This window comes from Berghia stephanieae, chromosome 13 (assembly GCF_034508935.2).
Source record: "Berghia stephanieae isolate SIO BIC M18660-M18661 chromosome 13, UCSD_Bste_1.3, whole genome shotgun sequence".
NCBI lineage: Eukaryota > Metazoa > Mollusca > Gastropoda > Nudibranchia > Aeolidiidae > Berghia > Berghia stephanieae.
In genome coordinates, this window is record NC_088372.1 from 25,315,903 (window position 1) to 25,336,004 (window position 20,102).

A 20,102-nucleotide genomic window follows, 5' to 3' on the forward strand; every position below is an offset into this window, starting at 1 on the left:
ACAAAAATGGGTAAAACAACGACGACATGGTCTGCATAACAGAGATTTGTCCTTCGTGACCTACCGAATCGAAACGGTACTGTGTCGGAATAAATCGGACTCCCAGTGAAGTGAAATAAGATATCGAATCAATGCCTTTAGGTAAACTTTTCACAACATCCGCCAGCCAAATTTAACATACCAACAGGTAAAACTGTGGGTAACCTTTAACGTTTATGGTATGCATTTGACTGTTTCCCTTCCAGCTAAGGAATCCGACTCATTTCAAGATAAAGATAAAAAGCAAGTTGGAAAACCGATATAGGGCTATAGAAGACACCGTATGTGACCTCCCTGACCTTTACAGGAAATTAAGAACCCCAACCAGAGAATCTTGAAAAATTAAAAATCCATAGTTTTTAGGAGATAAAAATTGTAGTTGCTATAGTTAACTTTACCAATTAACAATTTACCCTCGCAAGGATTCGATAACACTCAAAAATCCTTTAAAATGATGTACTCTTGGCATCAACTTTCATTTTCAATAAATTTTAATGGCTTAGAAATGTTCGTGAAGTTCTGAAATTGGACCCAAAATTTGGTAATTCTATGAATTTTTCGTAGTACTAGGTAGGTCTGATCTACAGTCATTCATCACGATATAATACCGCTTTGAGACGGCGGGTCACAATTCTGTCTAATCTCTCACAGAGCAGAAGAATCAACGCCATTTTTGTTGTCATCCGCAGAGTCCGGTTCTTGATCCGAAAGCTCAAATTTTGTAGTGGAATTTTTCGGTTGTTGTGTGGCGCCGTAGTTTCGCGCCTGATACCTTTTGCGTGGGGAATCCTTAGCATGGCTGAAGCTCACGCCCTTTTTCAAGATGGTTGCTTTTCTGGCGATAGTTTTCCGGAATTTATCATTGTGTGCTGCCACTTTGGATATTTCTTCAATCGGATCACCAGAGTCGCCGTCTGATAGAGCCCGTCTCCCCCTTGTTTCCCCGAAAGTGGACTCGCCCATTGGATGCGTACGTGATATGGACTCGTCTGCAAGTTTTGTGAAAACCTGAAGGATCAAAGGGATAATGATAAAATAATGTTTCGATGAGTTATATTCCTTCAAATATTATACTAGTTTAATAGGTCGTTTGTTTTCATTTTATTATGACACTCGCCTTTAGACTTGTAGGTCTCTGGTTTGAGTTCCGATCTGAGTGGCGCAATGGTGAGTCCTATGACAAAGTTATTTACTCACATTCCCTCGTCTCAACAGGTATAAACGGCTGCCTGGTGTAACAGCGGATTTTTTATATTTTTTAAATTACTAAATCGAAAAATAATTGTAAAAGAGCCTTAAAGGCGTCAGATCTGGATCTAAATGCGTCATATCTCGACTAATATGTTAGATGTTGCTGTTGGCTTAGAACCACTTGTAAAGCGTTAGGTAAAAGCTTTTGTGTCGTTGTTGCTAAACGATACAGATTTTGTCTTTTCAGAAAACGAAAGCTATGTTGAGTGTAATAAAGAACTTCTGATGTTTATTGACCATCTGACATAGAGAACTGTCTAATGATTTAAAAGACTTGATACAAAAGATTACTGATATCAAGAACCATCTTTTTTCTCTCTGAGGTTGTTCTTTATGTCCATGACGAGTCAAGTCGTACTTCTTAAATATATTTTTACAGCCCACAATTGAATACAATTGAGAACATCGAACATAACAAACCATCCAGAAAACAAAGTTTGGAAAAACATTTTCAGTAGAAGGAATGCAACCCTTTCATTGTATACTAAATATTGAAAAGAGAAAAATGTTGTCATTATAGTCATTCAGAAAAGTGAGTGGAGCAGGCACTTATGTTGATAATAACAAGGAATGAAGTGAGTAGGAAAGTGTCAGAAGACAAAGAGAATAAAAGATTTCGCGGCGGAGATTTGGGCTCGAAACTGCGACCTTACTGGTACGACAATTCCGAGGAGAGCGTGGCTCTACTGTCTGAGCTATCCACCACTCTACAGACGTAGAAGGTCGCGGGTTCGAGCCCTCATCGTCGCCGCGAAATTTTTATTCTCCATTGTCTTCTGGCATTTTCCGACTCACGTCATTTTAGTAACCCATTTTTCAAGAAAATATGACTTATCGTTTGTTTGCACGGGGTGACGGTATTTATGGTCAGACTTTTGTGGACTCAAATTTACAAAAGAATCAATGTAATGGTAAAATCCATTTACCTTTGTAAATTGATCATTCAACGTCTTTCTTCCAATGCTGGCCCTTGTCTTCTTGGTAAATTTTCTTGATTTCAATCTCTGCCATTTCTCCTTCTCTCTCTTGACTGTTTTGGCAATCTCACTGTCGTTGGATGTATTCTCCAACTCATCTGAAAGGTAAATCGTAAACAGAATTAAGTAGGAAGTAATGAACAAAAATGAACATAGCAGGTTGAAAAAAAAAATGAACAAAATACCAAAACACGGACCGTTTTGAGATCAAAACCCTTCGTAAATCAAGATAATTTTACATATAGTCAAGCCGTGCCCCCCCCCCCCCCCCCCCCCCAGGTATTCATCTTACACACGAGAACGGCGAGAGAATGTGAGTAAATAGACTGTTCCAATCATTGGTGTCTGGCAGTTGTATTGGTAACCAGTAGATTATTACCAATCGAAACATGTAATTTGTAACACACCTTCAAACGTGCTCGGACAAACATGGTTGGTTGTTTATAAACAATAATATGAATGAAATCGACCTCTCTCTCTCTCTCTCTCTCTCTCTCTCTCTCTCTCTCTCTCTCTCTCTCTCTCTCTCTCTCTCTCTCTCTCTCTCTCTCTGATTATTGTCATTGTTTTTAAATCGCCAAATGGGTGACTAGTCATCACATGACTTTATCGGTCATATTATAAACGTTTAAGTTTACACATAGTTTTCTGTGTTGGTTCTATTGATCAATAGGTAGAACAGTGGGTATTTTACTTCGACACATACCATTAATAGTAAAACCTGTGTAGCTTGCTATGTTAACCAATCACTGCCATTGTTTACATTATGACGACTGTCCGGAAGGCGTTGTTATCTATGTGTCGATAAAGGGACAGAAAGGGGAATATGACTCTGGAGATCGTTGTGAAAACTGTTCACTATTATGGTCACCGTTGTGTGTATCGAGGTCGAATGAGTGAGTGTTCAGCGAGTGACTAGCGTGTGTAGTTGGTGAGAGAGATAGAGAGAGAGAGAGAGAGAGAGAGAGAGAGAGAGAGAGAGGTCAGTTAGTTAGAGAGAATGAAGATAACGGAATTGTATGTAATCGAAGGCTTGATGGAGCAAAATATTTTATTTAAATGAAAGTTGTTCTTTATTGTTGAAAGATCGAGTTTATTGTGATTTTTTCCTAATCTACATCGGAGATTTTGCTTTGATGACTGTAGGGCAGTGTGTATGTTGAGTTCTTAGAGTTCTTAGTTAAGCTATTATGTTTTGTTGTCTTCTGGACTCAATTTGTGGTGCTTTGTAATCTAGGGGTATGACACTCGCTTACGGACTTTTAGGGACCTAGTTCGAGTTACGCTCTGCGAGAAGCAAAGATGAGTACTGGGAAAAGACTTTTTACTCACACTCTCTCACCCCACTCATCTTAAAATGAGAATCTGGTCGAGAACAGGGTTGTCTCTATCTGAAAAAAAAATACTAACACTTCACTGGCGTCATGTCTTGTCCTACATGTCAAAAGGTTGCTGTTGACATGGGACCCCTTGTAAAGCGCTTTGAGCATGTTTAGTGAATATTACGCGTCATAAAATCTAACGCTAAAAGAAATTAAAAAAAGGTTGAAGTTCTTAGGTTTTATGGGATTTTCATCTTGAGTGACTGAAGAAAATAAAAAGCCCAAATAGGACACTTGCTATTGGAATCTACAACCGTTGCCTATTTGAACCAATTCTCCTTTGTCTGCCTTATTCTTGGATGCTTTAATTGTAATTCTTAAACTTTTTACTACCCCATTTTCTTCCTTTTTTACTGGCGCTGATATGACCTTAATGTGTTGCAAGCGCCGTAAAACCCTTAAAAATAAAACAAACAATTTAGATCAAGGAACATGTAATATGGCCACCTACAGGTTTATACATATTCAGTAATGGTGTGACGGAGATAACACACATGTCAGTGGTAGTTTTACAATTAAGTTGTAAGGGGTTTGCTTGTAATAAATAAATAATTAAATTAATAAATTAGATTTAATGATTCATTGTCAATTGTCAAAGCAATTGCTTTTGAACCTATTTTCTGTGATATTTTATCTACACCTTGTTTACGTATGGGTTTGTGTGTGTGTGTCTTTTTGTGTGTGTGTCTTTTTGTGTGCGTTTGTTTGGCGAAAGCCGTAATTTTAAAACAAAATTTTAAAACAAAAGTAATATGACATTTAAATGGTTTATATATATGAGTTGTATTCTGTCTGTTTATATATATATATATATATATATATATATATATATATATATATATATATATATTGGAATATAATATTGTCATATGTGCATATTTTATGTCAATGTGTTTATTGTATTTATTAAATTTACTTTTCCACCATTACATATACATTTTTTTTTTTTTTTGCCTTAAGTTTTTTTAATGACTTTACACTTTTAAATTAAACGGTTTAATTAATTAATATTTTCTGTTATTTCTCACTAAGAAGTCCAAAGTTTAGCTATAGAAAAAAAAGTCTCCTTAAATAGCTTTGGAAATAAATTATGCCCTCAGCATGATCCAAAATTGCTACAAAGCCCTTTAAAAAGTACAAAAGGAACTAAAATTTCCTTTTCAACAAGATTTATTGAGTCAAAAAGGCAAATACAATCCTGTGGCTGGAACCAAAATTGCTACTGGGTGGGGTTCCTGACCTCCCACAGTGGGCAAGGGGGTACATACTGTCTCTTCTATCCCCTTATATCTGTTTTCCAACATGCTTTCTGTCTTTGTCTTGGAATGAGATTACTTGGTTTTGTCCTGGCCCTGGCCGGAGTCCTAGCTGGAAGGGAAACAGTCAAATGCATAGTTATTGTTTTGGTGATGATATTTTTTTCCTTGTAAATCATCTCTCTGTTATGTATTATTATTTTTATATGTGTTATTTTGAATTTATAATGTAAGCATTTTAGTGTATTCCTCTTTGTTGGATTTTGTGCTTGTGTCCGGATGAGACTTATAGGTCTGGGTGGGGATCCTGACCTCCCATAGCGGGCAGGGAGGTACATACTGTGTCTTCTATCCCCTTATATCTGTTTTCCAACATGCTTTCTATCTTTGTCTTGGAATGAAATTACTTGGTTTTTTTCATGGCCCTAGTCGGAGTCCTGGCTGGGAGGGAAACAGTCAAATGCATAGTTATTGTTTTGGGAGATGATATTTTTTTTCTTGTAAATCATCTCTCTGTTATGTATTATTGTATGTGTTATTTTAAATGTATAATGTAAGTATTTGAGTGTGTTCCTCTTTGTTGGATTTTGTGCTTGTGTCCGGATAAGACTTATAGGTGATCTCAAACTAAGTACATTGGTGGTATTCTCTTGGAATTAACATCTGATCCCTATTTGTTCCCAGTTCCCCTTTGTCTTACTTTCTCTTGAGTGCTTTAATTGTAATTCTAGAACTTTTTACTATCCCATTTTCTTCCTTTTTACTGGCGCTGATATGACCTAAATGTGTTGCAAGCGCCGTAAAACCCTTAAAAACAAACAAAACAAAATTCCTATTTCTACGAAATGTTCGTAGTACACTAGGCAGGTCTGGGCTAGAGTCGCTATTGGTTATCTCCACCTGCTGATGTCCTCTGGAGATCCGCCAGGCTCCAGTGGAGCTTACTCTTCAGTCTGCTGGGTGGTTTGTTTGTTTTTAAGGGTTTTACGGCGCTTGCACCACGTCAATGTCATATCAGCGCCAGTAAAAAGGAAGGAAATGGGATAGTAAAAAGTTCTAGAATTACAATTAAAGCACAAAAGAAAAGGTGAGACAAAGGGGAATTGGTTCAAATATGGAACATATTATGTAGATTCCAAGACACACCGTCAAAGTACTTAGTTTGAGATCACCTAAAAGTCTCATCCAGACACAAGCACAAGTCCCAACTAAGAGGAATACACTCACATGTTTACAAATCATATAATATAATATGTAAACTAAGCATAATACAATGCATAACAGAGAGCTGATTTGCAAGGGAAAAAAATATCATCTCCCAAAACTGTAACTATACATTCAACTGTTTCCCTCCCAGCCAAGGAACTCCGGCCAGGGTCAGGACAAAACTAAGTAATCTCATTCCAAGATGATGACAGGAAACAATTGGAAAACGGGTATGGGGGGATAGAAGACACAGATGTACCTCCCTGCCCACTATGGGAGGTCAGGATCCCCACCCAGGCTGCTGGGTGGGGTTTCTGACCTCCCATGGTGGGCGGGGACGCACTTGCTGTGTCTTCTATCTCCCTATATCTGAGAGGGATACACTCAAATGTGAAGGCACGAATATGAATATGATTACGGAGTGGCTATTCGTCAGTAGAAAACGATAGGGGCTGCCTGGAGTCGGTGATCGTAAAATACTAACGAAAGAGTGAAAATGGAGAGGCTTCGTATGGGAACAAAACAGAAAATGTCTGCCTTGTTCCCTTACGAAGCCTCTCCATTTTCATTCTTTCGTTAGTATTATTCGTCAGTACTGACTCCCAGGCGCTGGCACATGCTGGTCAGTACTGATGAACAGGCACCATCGCCTGGGGGTCAGTACTGACAAATAGGTACTGGTGCCTATTGGTCAGTTCTTACCTGGCCACGGGCGTTGGCGCCTGTACTGACTGGAAAAATGCCATTTTTTGAAATCCCTTGCTCAACGACAAATAAATCCGCATTTCCTGCCCCATACTAGTCTATAGGCGTGTCTGGCCAAAAGGAGAACAAATTATTGCGTATTAATTCCCTGGCCCACGATTTAAAATATGCCGGTCGAGGGCGCTGTAATTACTGCATGAAAAGTGTCCTAAAATCGAATATTGGTAATTCATGGATTGCCTCCCTTGATTCAGTGATTCTATAATATTATTCTCTTACTTCTTGGGTTTCTCTTCTCCTTTATAATGATGATGTGATCAACACATCATTATAAAGGATAATCATCATTATCATCATCATCGCAGCACCACCACCACCATGCTACCAGTAGCAGCACCACCAACACCACCACAATCATCACCATCATCATTATCACCACCACCACCATCATCATCATCATAATCATCATCATCATCATCATCACCATCATCATGTCCCGCCCTTCACTGCGTTAGCGGCAAGTCGATTTAAATGACCCTCGTCTTGGTTAAAAAAAACTCTCAAACTTTGGACTTAGCGATTATTATTATTATTATTATTATTATTATTATTATTATTATTATTATTATTATTATTATTATTATTATTATTATTATTGTTATCATTATTATTATTATTATTATTATTATTATTATTATTATTATTATTATTATTATTATTATTATTATTACAACAACAACAACAACAACAACTACTACTACTACTACTACTACTACTACTACTACTACTACTACTACTACTACTACTACTACTACTACTACTACTACTACTACTACTACAACTACTGATTAACATCAACTCCATATTGACGTAATTAAATTTATCTCATTGTTTAACAGATCGCAGACTCTACATTATTATAACACAGCACATTTTGTCCCCAATACCTCACCTACATACATTAATCAAATATAGATCTTTTGGGCTTTGTGATCAGCGATAACATGGCGCTTGGCTTACTATATGTATGTACGAGTGTTTAAATCTGGCGGTACTCATTTTACTTCCTACCCACTATACCTGCTGTCATGTAGGGCAGCAACGAAAGAACTACATCTTTCCCTGTCCGTGGTCATCGTCATCAGGGAGCTCCAGGTCCTCCAATCTCTCATTTCTCCCTCCACTGGTCTGGCTTTTGGCGGTACATAATTGAGTCCTTGAAAAATTCTCTTTACTTATATTTTTTTTCCCACCGTTCTCATGTGTAAAATTCTTCATTGTGGAGATGTGAGTCCAGGAGAAGGCAGGCCTTGGATCGTTCTTAGTCTGACCATCGTTTCACCATCAGCTGTTCCAGCATGATTGTTTCTGGGCTGGCATCGCCTTCAGGATCATGAAGGTACTCAAGCTCCTGCACGACGACAACGTGACGATCTTCTTCCTGTTCCAAACTCTCGGGAAGTGTATGTAAATGTAACAAAGTTTCAGTTAGAAGCAGAAGGTATATGCCGGAGGATTACGGGAAGTAAAAGAGGATAGATTATGCTCTTTGATTGTCGACCATGATTTATTTAGAAAATACGATGCCATGACCCTGAGACCAGAAACTCAATTACACAAGGTTGGTACCCATTGAGATTGGAACCAGTTGTTGTTTTTTTTTTGTTGTTTTTTTTGTGTGTTTTTTTCTTCACATGTTTGTTCCCTTTTATGGTGATGATGTTATCTAAATCTAATGTTGGTGAGGGGACACAATGATTGTGAAATGGTCATGCTGTAATGGAAGTTGTTTTTGCTTTGAGTCAATCAAATCAACGCGTAGCCTTCATTAACTTATTGATGGAACGAAATTGACGCCACTCAGCTCTTTGTTATTGTTTTTAGCCAGCCATTTTTATGAATACTACTCACAAAATTTTATCAATCTCAATCAGACCCCAACACATGGTTTTGTATCTCAATCAGACTATAACACATGGTTTTGTATCTCAATCAGACTATAACACATGGTTTTGTATCTCCATCAGACTATAACACATGGTTTTGTATCTCAATCAGACTATAACACATGGTTTTGTATCTCAATCAGACTACAACACATGGTTTTGTATCTCAATCAGACTATAACACATGGTTTTGTATCTCCATCAGACTATAACACATGGTTTTGTATCTCCATCAGACTATAACACATGGTTTTGTATCTCAATCAGACTACAACACATGGTTTTGTATCTCAATCAGACTACAACACATGGTTTTGTATCTCAATCAGACTATAACACATGGTTTTGTGTGTTGGTACAATATATCCGGCTGGCGGATGTTGTGAGCACTTGACCTTGACGCACACCATCGATATAATCTGACACTAGGACTGCGATTACGTTTAAGCGATGAATGATTAAGTGGCAGAGAAAGTCTTGATTGAAAGTTGTTCGAAATCGGTCACCTGCTGCCAGATAGCCATTGGCCTAGCCAATTTGCCAACATTGGCCACACAGAGAATAATGTTTCTCCAATTAATCTAAAATCAACATTTATATCTATTTTAAATTACTCCTAGTCCGTTAGAATTTGTGTGATTAACAAAACCGATGAGTTTTCCAAGGAGATCAGAGTTTTAGTATTGTTTGCTAAAGTAAGGCTGCCAGTGGACCAGCGGATTAAATATAAATCTTCAACTATCGTTTTCAAATGCCTGGAGGCTCGTCACCAACATATCTCTCAAACCTCGTTGAACGGTATAACCCACAGCGATCGCTTCGATCAACGAACGACCTCAAATTGAAAACACCCCGCTGTCGAGTGAAGGCTGGTGAACGCGCCTTTCAGCATTCTACCACTAGAGATACGTTCTTCGTCTTCACTAGAGGAATTCAAGCGTCGATTGAAGACATTCTTATTCCGACAGGCTTTCTTTTGATTATGTGTATAATTAACGTTGTTCGTGTACTGTGTTAGGGCTTAATGATTAAGTTAATCTATGCTATGCGCCCAGAGCCCTCCTGATGAAGGAATGTTTGGCGCACTATAAATCTATACCATTATTATTTATTATTATTAAGTAAGGTTCTGTTTGGTCACTTTTCACATCGATCACTGGCCTCGAGCACGGCTGTGCCTCAAGGCCTCGGGACAATAAATAACATATTTTCCTCTATTTTTCTTTAATTTAAGCAATAACGAAAATATACGAAAAAAAAAACCACACACAAAAACAAAAACAAAAACAAAAACAAAAAACCCATAAAGAAATAGAATGGACAACATAAAATAAAAATAATCTTATGGTGGCTTGAAACAACGGCATCTAACGCGTTAGAAATCAAACTTATCTAAGTGACCAAGTGTTACTGAGTGCCATCGGATAAGTTGGCCTCGGATTTTAACTGTTTTGTTTATTTTAATGGAATAGATAGTATGCAGACGACGTCACTCAGGGCTTTGTTATTGTTTTTGCCACCCGCGTTTGTGAGTTGTTCTCACTAAACTGTATTAACCAGACTATAGATAGTATGCAGATGACGTCACTCAGGCCTTTGTTATTGTTTTTGCCATCCACGTTTGTGAGTTGTTCTCACTAAACTGTATTAACAAGACTATAAAAGTTCATGGTTACACAGAGTTTGGGTGTTGGTCCGTTATACTTCCGGATGGCAATGTTGTGAACTCCTTGGCCAAGCGCATTCTATCTATAAAAGTTCATGGTTACACAGAGTTTGTGTGTTGGTCCGTTATACTTCCGGATGGCAATGTTGTGAACTCCTTGGCCAAGCGCATTCTATCTATACTTTAGGAAGTGTCGAATAATTGCGAAGAGGTCTTTGTCTGGATTGACGAACAGGCCCGATGTTCGTCAGTGCTGATCAATGGCGGGCGGTGGCACAGACCGAAGAGAGGTTGTCTGTGGGCGGTGGCACCTGTTGTTCAATACTGACCAATAGACACCAGGACCTATTGGTCAGTACTGACCCCCAGGCGCTGGCGCCTGTTCGTCAGTACTGACCCGCAATAGCCCTCGCCACAATCTAAAACAAATTATGTGCTTTATTGAAATTGTTTCAATATATTGTCAGATATATAAGGCATTAAAAGGGTATAGATTGAACGTAGATGACGTCATTCAGGCCTTTGTTATTGTTTTTTGCCATCCGCGTTTGTGAGTAATTCTCACTAAACTGTATTAACTAGACTATAAAAGTTCATGGCTACACACAGTTTTGTGTGTTGGTCCGTTATACTTCCGGATGGCAATGTTATGAGCTTCTTAGTCAAGCGCATACGATCTATATTATCCTAGTAAGTCTTTTGTAAGATAAGATATTACTTCGATAAATAGTATGTATCTTCGGGAAAAAGTAACAAGTAGGCCTACCCATCTATTTATATTGTATGGTAAGTTTATTTATTTATAAGGTTATAAATCACAATATATTATATGATTATGTAAAGGAATATAGTATACCAAAATAAGGTATATATATATATATATATATATAATATATATATATATATATATATATATATATATATATACAGAAACAAATGGAATGATAGAGTTCGTTTTATAATATTATGCCAAATTAATTCACAACATTAGGGTTTCAAGTTCCATTATAGCAGTTATAAATAACGCTTCTGATAATATGGATAAAAACAAAATGGCCTTTAACGATCAACAGTTAACTGTCGTACTCTGGAAAAAACAACAACTCGTATTTAAGAATTTGGCCAGAAAACTCGTCCTTCAAATATCGACCGATTTAAATGACCCTCATCTTGGCAAAAACTCACAAACCTGGGATTTCACTGAAGACTTTGCGAAGTCCCAGGTTTAAGAGTTTTTGCCAAGATGAGGGTAATTTAAATCGATTGATATTTGAAGGACGAGTTTTCTGGCCAAATTTTTAAATACGAGCTTTTCCTGATTACGACAGTTAACTGGTTAAAGCATTGGCGCCTGCGTTTTTCCTATGATCTGTAATGTAAAATGAACTCCCTGTTGAACACCCTTTGGATAAGTGCCTTGTCTGTCTCGTATTGCTCTCTGACAGAAATGATTTAGATTTAGATCCACCTGGTCCAGATTGTGAAGTTAACTTATATTGCAAATCATGAGAAGTAGTGAAGATTTATAATGTTTATTTGTTTGTATACAAGTTTATTTTGTTACAAGCGACGTGTACTGATTTACAGGTCTGGTAATCCACATTGTTATGGTCTCATATTTGTAATGGAAAGCATTACTCTCAAACCAACACAACGATATTCTCCACCATAACAACAATGATTAAACGAGCCCATACTTGTGTCCGGTTATCAGACCTGCAAATAGTGTGTTCACGTTGGTGACAAGAGATATAAAAATAATAATAATGATGATGATAATAATAATAATAATAATAATAATAATAATAATAATAATAATAATAATAATAATAATAATAATAATAATAATAATAATAATGAGTAAATTTATAGAGCGCTTTATGTCGAAGCCTCGAAGCACATAAATGAATAGATTGAGTATACACAAATGACTATTTTATATTACTAGCAATTTGAAATGGTGAATACATAAATACATATAACTTAAATTATCACAGTCGAATCAAGTAAAATTGATGCCAATAGGACAGATAAGTCGTAACGTCACGCTTTCTACTCTTCCGGTTCCAAACTCGTTAGAAGTACGTATGTAACCAGTGCTTCGGATGATTAATAATGAAAAGGTTACATATTGAATAATAAGGTGACTTGATTATAAACGGCAGATTACGTAAAGGAGATAGGATGGATGCTCTTTATTGATGACCAGCATGTATTAATTTAGACTAGAAAATATGATGCCATCATTCTGAAACCAGATAATCAATTAAGCAAGGCATGCATCCAGTCCTACGAAAGAGTGTTTTTTACACTTACAATGAGGTTGGAACCCGTTTCTTTGACATCATTCTTTTGTTCCCTTTTAAATCGAGGTTGTGGTCTCTCTCTCTCTCTCTCTCTCTCTCTCTCTCTCTCTATATATATATATATATATATATATATATATATATATATATATAATCATTCGCACTGATATGTATCGCAGCCTTTGTTACTTTATAGTCTAACACTCTCCTGAAAAGTACGTCACAATACAAGGTGATGATCACCCAAAAAAAAGTGAAAACTAACTTCCTTAAACTTATAGCGCTCAAGACAACAAATCATCCAATGGTCTGTACCAGTGAATGCAACTCACTATTCACTTTCTTTTGGTGGTCGTCGCTGTATATTGTGACTAAATTTTTTTAAGCAGTTTCAAGCCATAACCTTACCAAGGCTACGATCACACATCGTGCATCACATTACGTTAGTTATAGTCGATGAAAATATCACGAGTGACATCACATGTCGTAATTATCAATGAAAATGTTACATGTGACGTCACATTACTTTATAGTCGATGAAAATGTCATAATATATGACCCCAAATTACGTTAAAGTCGTTGAAAATGTTTCGTAAGGCATCTCATATTATAGTCAATGAAAATGTCTCGTATGACATCACATTACGTAATAAACGATAAAATCTTACAAATGACGTCACACTACTTAATTGTCGATGAAAATATCATATATGACATCAAATTACGTTATAGTCGATGAAAATGTCTCGTATGACATCACAGTACGCAATAAACTATGAAAATCTTACAAATGACGTCACATTACTTTATAGTCGATGAAAATATCATATATGACCTTAAATTACGTTAATGTCTCGTCTGAAATAACATCACATTACGTAATAAACGATGGAAATGATCGAGATGACGTCACACTACTTTATAATTTATAGTCGATGAAAATATCACATATTATGACCTTAAAATGGGTTAAAGTCGATGAATATGTCTCGTATCACATCACATTACATCATAGTCAATGAGAATACAAACACATCTGATTCTTGATCCTTATGGGTAATGTCACGTATTGATATCACAGATAACTCTGCAAAGTTTGTTTTGGTTTCGACAGAGGCTTCTTTTGGCAGGCTTATTAGTTGATTGCAAGGTTCTATCAGGAATGCATTGCATGAGAAAAACTAGTTGTTTTCGATTGATTTTTTTTGGCGAGGTAATAGGATTCGATAGCATGATGTCACGTCGGCCCATAACGAGCAGCTTGGTTCTAAACAAAGAAAATCGTTACTTTTTATTCTTTATGCTGGCTAGAACTTTTTCACATGTCATGATATCAGAATGTATAAAAGTCAAAACATGATCAGATTTATAATATTTTTCTCCTCTGGATACACTTTTATGCTCGTCGGAGAAATATTTCATAAGGGCGTCCGCCACTTTCCCGATAGTTTAGAACCAGTTACTAAATTACTATGCGTCATTACGGGGGAAGTGACGTCACGACTATTGAACCCTATTATTAGTAATTGCCAGGCCCTCCTTTATCTAGAGCTGGACTGGATGAAGACGTTTTGCAGACCTGCCTGCCTACTTGTTTTTGAGTTAGAGCCCAACATTCGTAGTTTTCACGGATAATAACATGGTAGACTTTATAACCAACTCTAAAAATTAACAATTTATCCTTAAAATGTTAAATAATGCTTTGAACTCCTTTATACACGAGCTATGGTACCAGAACTTCGTTTTCAAGAAGTCCTATTGAATTCAAGTTATTTATATAGTTTTGGAGTTAGAGCCCAAAATTCGTAGTTTTCACGGATGCTAGACTTTATAACCAACTTTAAAAATTAACAAGTTATCCTTAAATTGTTCAATAATACTTTAAGTCTCTCCTTACCGTCCACGTTCCGGATTTTCCCCAAAACTTCACACCCAACCTCTACAAAAATAGATTTATTTCACTCAAACACAAAAGTTGTTTGTTCTTGCAATACGTATCTCTTTCTGCTAAACGAGCTCTTCAACACAATGTTAATATACTTTAACTATAGCAAACATTTTTGTTCAAATATTATGATGTAAAAAAGAAATCAGAAAAAGAAAAATGTTGGCTGCATCGTAACGAATGTGACGATTTTCCTATAGGTGGTAAGGAAGGAGTTAAACTCTTTTATGCACTAGCTATGGTACCAGAACTTCGTTTTCGAGAAACTCTATTGAATTAATGTTATTTATATAGTTTTTGAGTTAGAGCTCAAAAGTCGTAGTTTTACGAAATTTTCGTAGAAGTAGGCAGATCTGGTTTTGTCGATGGCCAAGGTTCTCGCTAGCGTAAGGGGCCAAAGTAAGTAAGTAAGTATGTAAGTAAGTAAGTAAATTTATAGTCAAGTAAGTAAGTACGTAAGTACTTAAATAAGAAAGTAAGTTATTAAATAAATAAATATTTAAGTAAGTATATAAAAAAGTAAGTAAGCAAATGAAAAATAAATAAGTAATACAATATTATATTAGAAGGTAAGTAATGAAGTAATGAAATATAGAAAGTAAGTGAATAAATTAATAAGTATGTAAGTAAGTAAATACATAAGTATGTAAATAAGTAAATAAATAAGTATGTAAGTAAGTAAATACATAAGTATGTAAATAAGTAAATAGATAAGTATGTAAGTAAGTAAATACATAAGTATGTAAGTAACTAAATAATTATGTAAGTGACTAAATAAGTATGTAAGCAAGTAACTTAATAAGTATGCAAGTAAATAAAAACGCATTTAAGTAAGTAAATAAACAAGTAAGTAAGCAAGAATCTAAATAAGTATGAAAGTAAGTAAATAAATATGTATGTAAGTAAGTAAGTAAAGAATATGTAAATAAGTAAGCAAGCAAGTAGGTGGGTAAGTAATTAAGTAAGTAAATAAGAAACTAAGTGAGTATGTAAGCATGCAAGCAAACAGGTAATAAGTAAGTAAAAAAGAAAGTAAGTAAATAACTATGTAGGCCTAAGTAAGTAAGTAATCACGAAATGTGTGAGTAAATATGTATGTAAGTAAGAATTGTCAGAATGTTTAATTCACAGCATGGTGTATTTGGTTACAAAAATAAAATAAAATAAAACAAAACAAAACAAAATAACATCATTACAATAAATACTGAGGTCTATGTCAGACTGTAGATGCAGGCATGTTGTGATTATTATCGTGACAATTCGTTCTGTCTTCAATGCCAACAGAGCGACGTGTACATATTTGCAGGTCAGATAACCGAACTCACTTATCAACTTGATTTAACATTGTTGCAATGAAAAATATTTTGCGTCGGTTTGAGAGTGTTTCCATGACAACAATGAGCCAATAACAATTTGGGATATGTTTTTTGTTTTGTTTTTAAGGGTTTTACGGCGCTTGCAACACATTTAGGTCATATCAGCGCCAGTAAAAAGGAAGAAAATGGGATAGTAAAAAGTTCTAGAACTACAATTAAAGCACAAAAGAAAAGGTAAGACAAAGGGGAATTGGTTCAAATAGGCAACAGATATAGATTCCAAGAACACACCGCCAAAGTACTTAGTTTGAGATCACCTAAAAGTCTGATCCAGACACAAGCACAAGTCCCAACTAAGAGGAATACACTCAAATGTTTACAAATCATATTATATAATATGTAAACTAAACATAATACAATGCATAACAGATAGATGATTTACAAGGAAAAAAATATCATCTCCCAAAACTATAACTATACATTCGACTGTTTCCCTCCCAGTCAAGGAACTCCGGCAAGGATCAGGACAAAACTATGTAATCTCATTCCAAGATAATGACAGGAAATAATTGGAAAACGGGTATGGGGGGATAGAAGACACAGCATGTACCTCCCTGTCCACTATGGGAGGTCAGGATCCCCACCCAGAGTTTGGGATATCAGACCTGCAAACAAGTACAGGTTGCTATAGAATGGATATGTAATATTCATATAAAGATCATGGTTGTCTATTATTTTTACAAGTAATGTAGAATTATTTCAAAGGATATGCAATGAGTAATATCCATTATACTCTTACCTATGTGTTAATGACATTTAACTCCCTCCTTACCAACTACCTACAGGGAAATCGTCATAGTTGTTACGATACAGCTAACATTTTTCTTATTTAGATTTGCTTTAGAAATCACAAAATTTGAAGAAAAATCTTTGTTATATTTAAAAGAACATAATGTTGTTTTCAAAGCTTGTTTTGCTGAATAAAAGTAAAGATCGCATGTACTTGTTGCTTTGAAATTTGAGTTCAATTCATTTAATTAGTTGGTAAGACATTTCAATAAAAATCTAGATAATGACAGGTAAGGAGAGAGTTAATGAACACGTGATCCGTTTTAAAGCCCTTTTACTGATGTGATATCAGGCATCATTTGTTTGTTTGTTTGTTTGTTTGGTTGTTTTTAAGGGTTTTACGCCGCTTGTAACACATTTAGCTTATATCAGCGCCGGTGCAAAGGAAGAAAATGGGACAGACAAGTTCTAGAATTACAAAAGGGGAATTGGGAACAAATAGGGATAAGATGTGGATTCCAATAACATACCACCTAAGTACTTAGTCTGAGATTACCTTTCAGTCTCATCTGGACACAAGCACAAAATCCAACAAAGAGGAATACACTCAAATGCTTACATTATACGTTCAAAATAACAAATAAATAATACATAACAGAGAGGTGATTTACAATGAAAAAATGCCATCTCCCAAAACAATAACTATGCATTTGATTGTTTCCCTCCCAGCCAAGGCCAGGACAAAACCGAGTAATCTCATACCAAGACAACGACAAAAAGCAAATTGGAAAACAGCTATACAATTTAATCAAAATCAAAATCAAATTAAATTCCCTTTATTCATCCCATAGGGGAAATTTATCTCAAGGGTCTATTCCAAGGGAAGACTAGAATAACCCAGGCGTCAGCCGCAGTGCAGCGCCGCAAATTGAGCTAGGGCGAGGTGATTTGCTCAAGGTCACACAGCGCAGCGGCGGGTGATCGAACTCGGTACCTTTCGGGTAGGAAGCAAAGACCGTACCGCTGAGCCACGCTGCCCCCTTAAGGGGATAGAAGACACAGAAAGTACCCCCCTGCCCACTGTGGAGGTCGGGAACCCCACCCAAGATATTATTTGATATGATATGATATGATATGATATGATATGATATGATATGAAATCTGATATAGTATTTTAATGGCAAGATAAAAAAAAAGTATCTATAAAATCTGGCTTATTAAACTGGTAATGTGATTTCCCACTGTTGTATCACAAAAATGGGTAAAACAACGACGACATGGTCTGCATAACAGAGATTTGTCCTTCGTGACCTACCGAATCGAAACGGTACTGTGTCGGAATAAATCGGACTCCCCGTGAAGTGAAATAAGATATCGAATCAATGCCTTTAGGTAAACGTTTCACAACATCCGCCAGCCAAATTTAACATACCAACAGGTAAAACTGTGGGTAACCTTTAACGTTTATGGTATGCATTTGACTGTTTCCCTTCCAGCTAAGGACTCCGACTCATTTCAAGATAAAGATAAAAAGCAAGTTGGAAAACCGATATAGGGCTATAGAAGACACCGTATGTGACCTCCCTGACCTTTACCGGAAATCAAGAACCCCAACCAGAGAATCTTGAAAAATTAAAAATCCGTAGTATTTCGGAGATAAAAATTGTAGTTGCTATAGTTAACTTTACCAATTAACAATTTACCCTCGCAAGGATTCAATAACACTCAAAAATCCTTAAAATGATGTACTCTTGGCATCAACTTTCATTTTCAATAAATTTTAATGGCTTGGAAGTTCTGAAATTGGACCCAAAATTTGGTAATTCTATGAATTTTTCGTAGTACTAGGTAGGTCTGATCTACAGTCATTCATCACGATATAATACCGCTTTGAGACGGCGGGTCACATTTCTGTCTAATCTCTCACAGAGCAGAAGAATCAACGCCATTTTTGTTGTCATCCGCAGAGTCCGGTTCTTGATCCGAAAGCTCAAATTTTGTAGTGGAATTTTTCGGTTGTTGTGTGGCGCCGTAGTTTCGCGCCTGATACCTTTTGCGTGGGGAATCCTTAGCATGGCTGAAGCTCACGCCCTTTTTCAAGATGGTTGCTTTTCTGGCGATAGTTTTCCGGAATTTATCATTGTGTGCTGCCACTTTGGATATTTCTTCAATCGGATCACCAGAGTCGCCGTCTGATAGAGCCCGTCTCCCCCTTGTTTCCCCGAAAGTGGACTCGCCCATTGGATGCGTACGTGATATGGACTCGTCTGCAAGTTTTGTGAAAACCTGAAGGATCAAAGGGATAATGATAAAATAATGTTTCGATGAGTTATATTCCTTCAAACATTATACTAGTTTAATAGGTCGTTTGTTTTCATTTTATTATGACACTCGCCTTTAGACTTGTAGGTCTCTGGTTTGAGTTCCGATCTGTGTGGCGCAATGGTGAGTCCTATGACAAAGTTATTTACTCACATTCCCTCATCTCAACAGGTATAAACGGCTGCCTGGTGTAACAGCGGATTTTTTATATTTTTTAAATTATTAAATCGAAAAATAATTGTAAAAGAGCCTTAAAGGCGTCAGATCTGGATCTAAATGCGTCATATCTCGACTAATATGTTAGATGTTGCTGTTGGCTTAGAACCACTTGCAAAGCGTGAGGTAAAAGCTTTTGTGTCGTGGTTGCTAAACGATACAGATTTTGTCTTTTCAGAAAACGAAAGCTATGTTGAGTGTAATAAAGAACTTCTGATGTTTATTGACCATCTGACATAGAGAACTGTCTAATGATTTAAAAGACTTGATACAAAAGATTACTGATATCAAGAACCATCTTTTTTCTCTCTGAGGTTGTTCTTTATGTCCATGACGAGTCAAGTCGTACTTCTTAAATATATTTTTACAGCCCACAATTGAATACAATTGAGAAAATCAAACATAACAAACCATCCAGAAAACAAAGTTTGGAAAAACATTTTCAGTAGAAGGAATGCAACCCTTTCATTGTTACTAAATATTGAAAAGAGAAAAATGTTGTCATTATATTCATTCAGAAAAGTGAGTGGAGCAGGCACTTATGTTGATAATAACAAGGAATGAAGTGAGTAGGAAAGTGTCAGAAGACAAAGAGAATAAAAGATTTCGCGGCGGAGATTTGGGCTCGAAACTGCGACCTTACTGGTACGACAATTCCGAGGAGAGCGTGGCTCTACTGTCTGAGCTATCCACCACTCTACAGACGTAGAAGGTCGCGGGTTCGAGCCCTCATCGTCGCCGCGAAATTTTTATTCTCCATTGTCTTCTGGCATTTTCCGA

At 36.4% G+C, this 20,102-nt stretch overlaps 1 protein-coding gene across 7 annotated transcripts in view; it reads right to left on the minus strand.

Moving 5' to 3' along the window:
• Positions 1–512: 512 nt before the first annotated feature.
• The window catches only part of LOC144958773 (chitin synthase chs-2-like), an 84,265-nt gene continuing 64,675 nt past the window's right edge, over positions 513–20,102 (minus strand). For 3 of the 7 annotated variants that reach the window (XR_013642512.1, XR_013642513.1, XR_013642514.1), the window contains 2 exons: positions 18,630–19,070; positions 513–605 (listed from right to left, as the gene is read on the minus strand). Coding sequence is in view for 4 of the 7 variants with exons in the window: in XM_078890967.1 (XP_078747093.1) it covers positions 685–1,047 (363 nt within the window). In the remaining 3 variants the exon portion in view is untranslated. Of the gene's footprint in view, positions 1,048–18,527; positions 19,071–20,102 lie in introns of those variants that run through there. The other 4 variants (XM_078890967.1, XM_078890969.1, XM_078890970.1 and 1 more) reach the window with 2 other exon arrangements.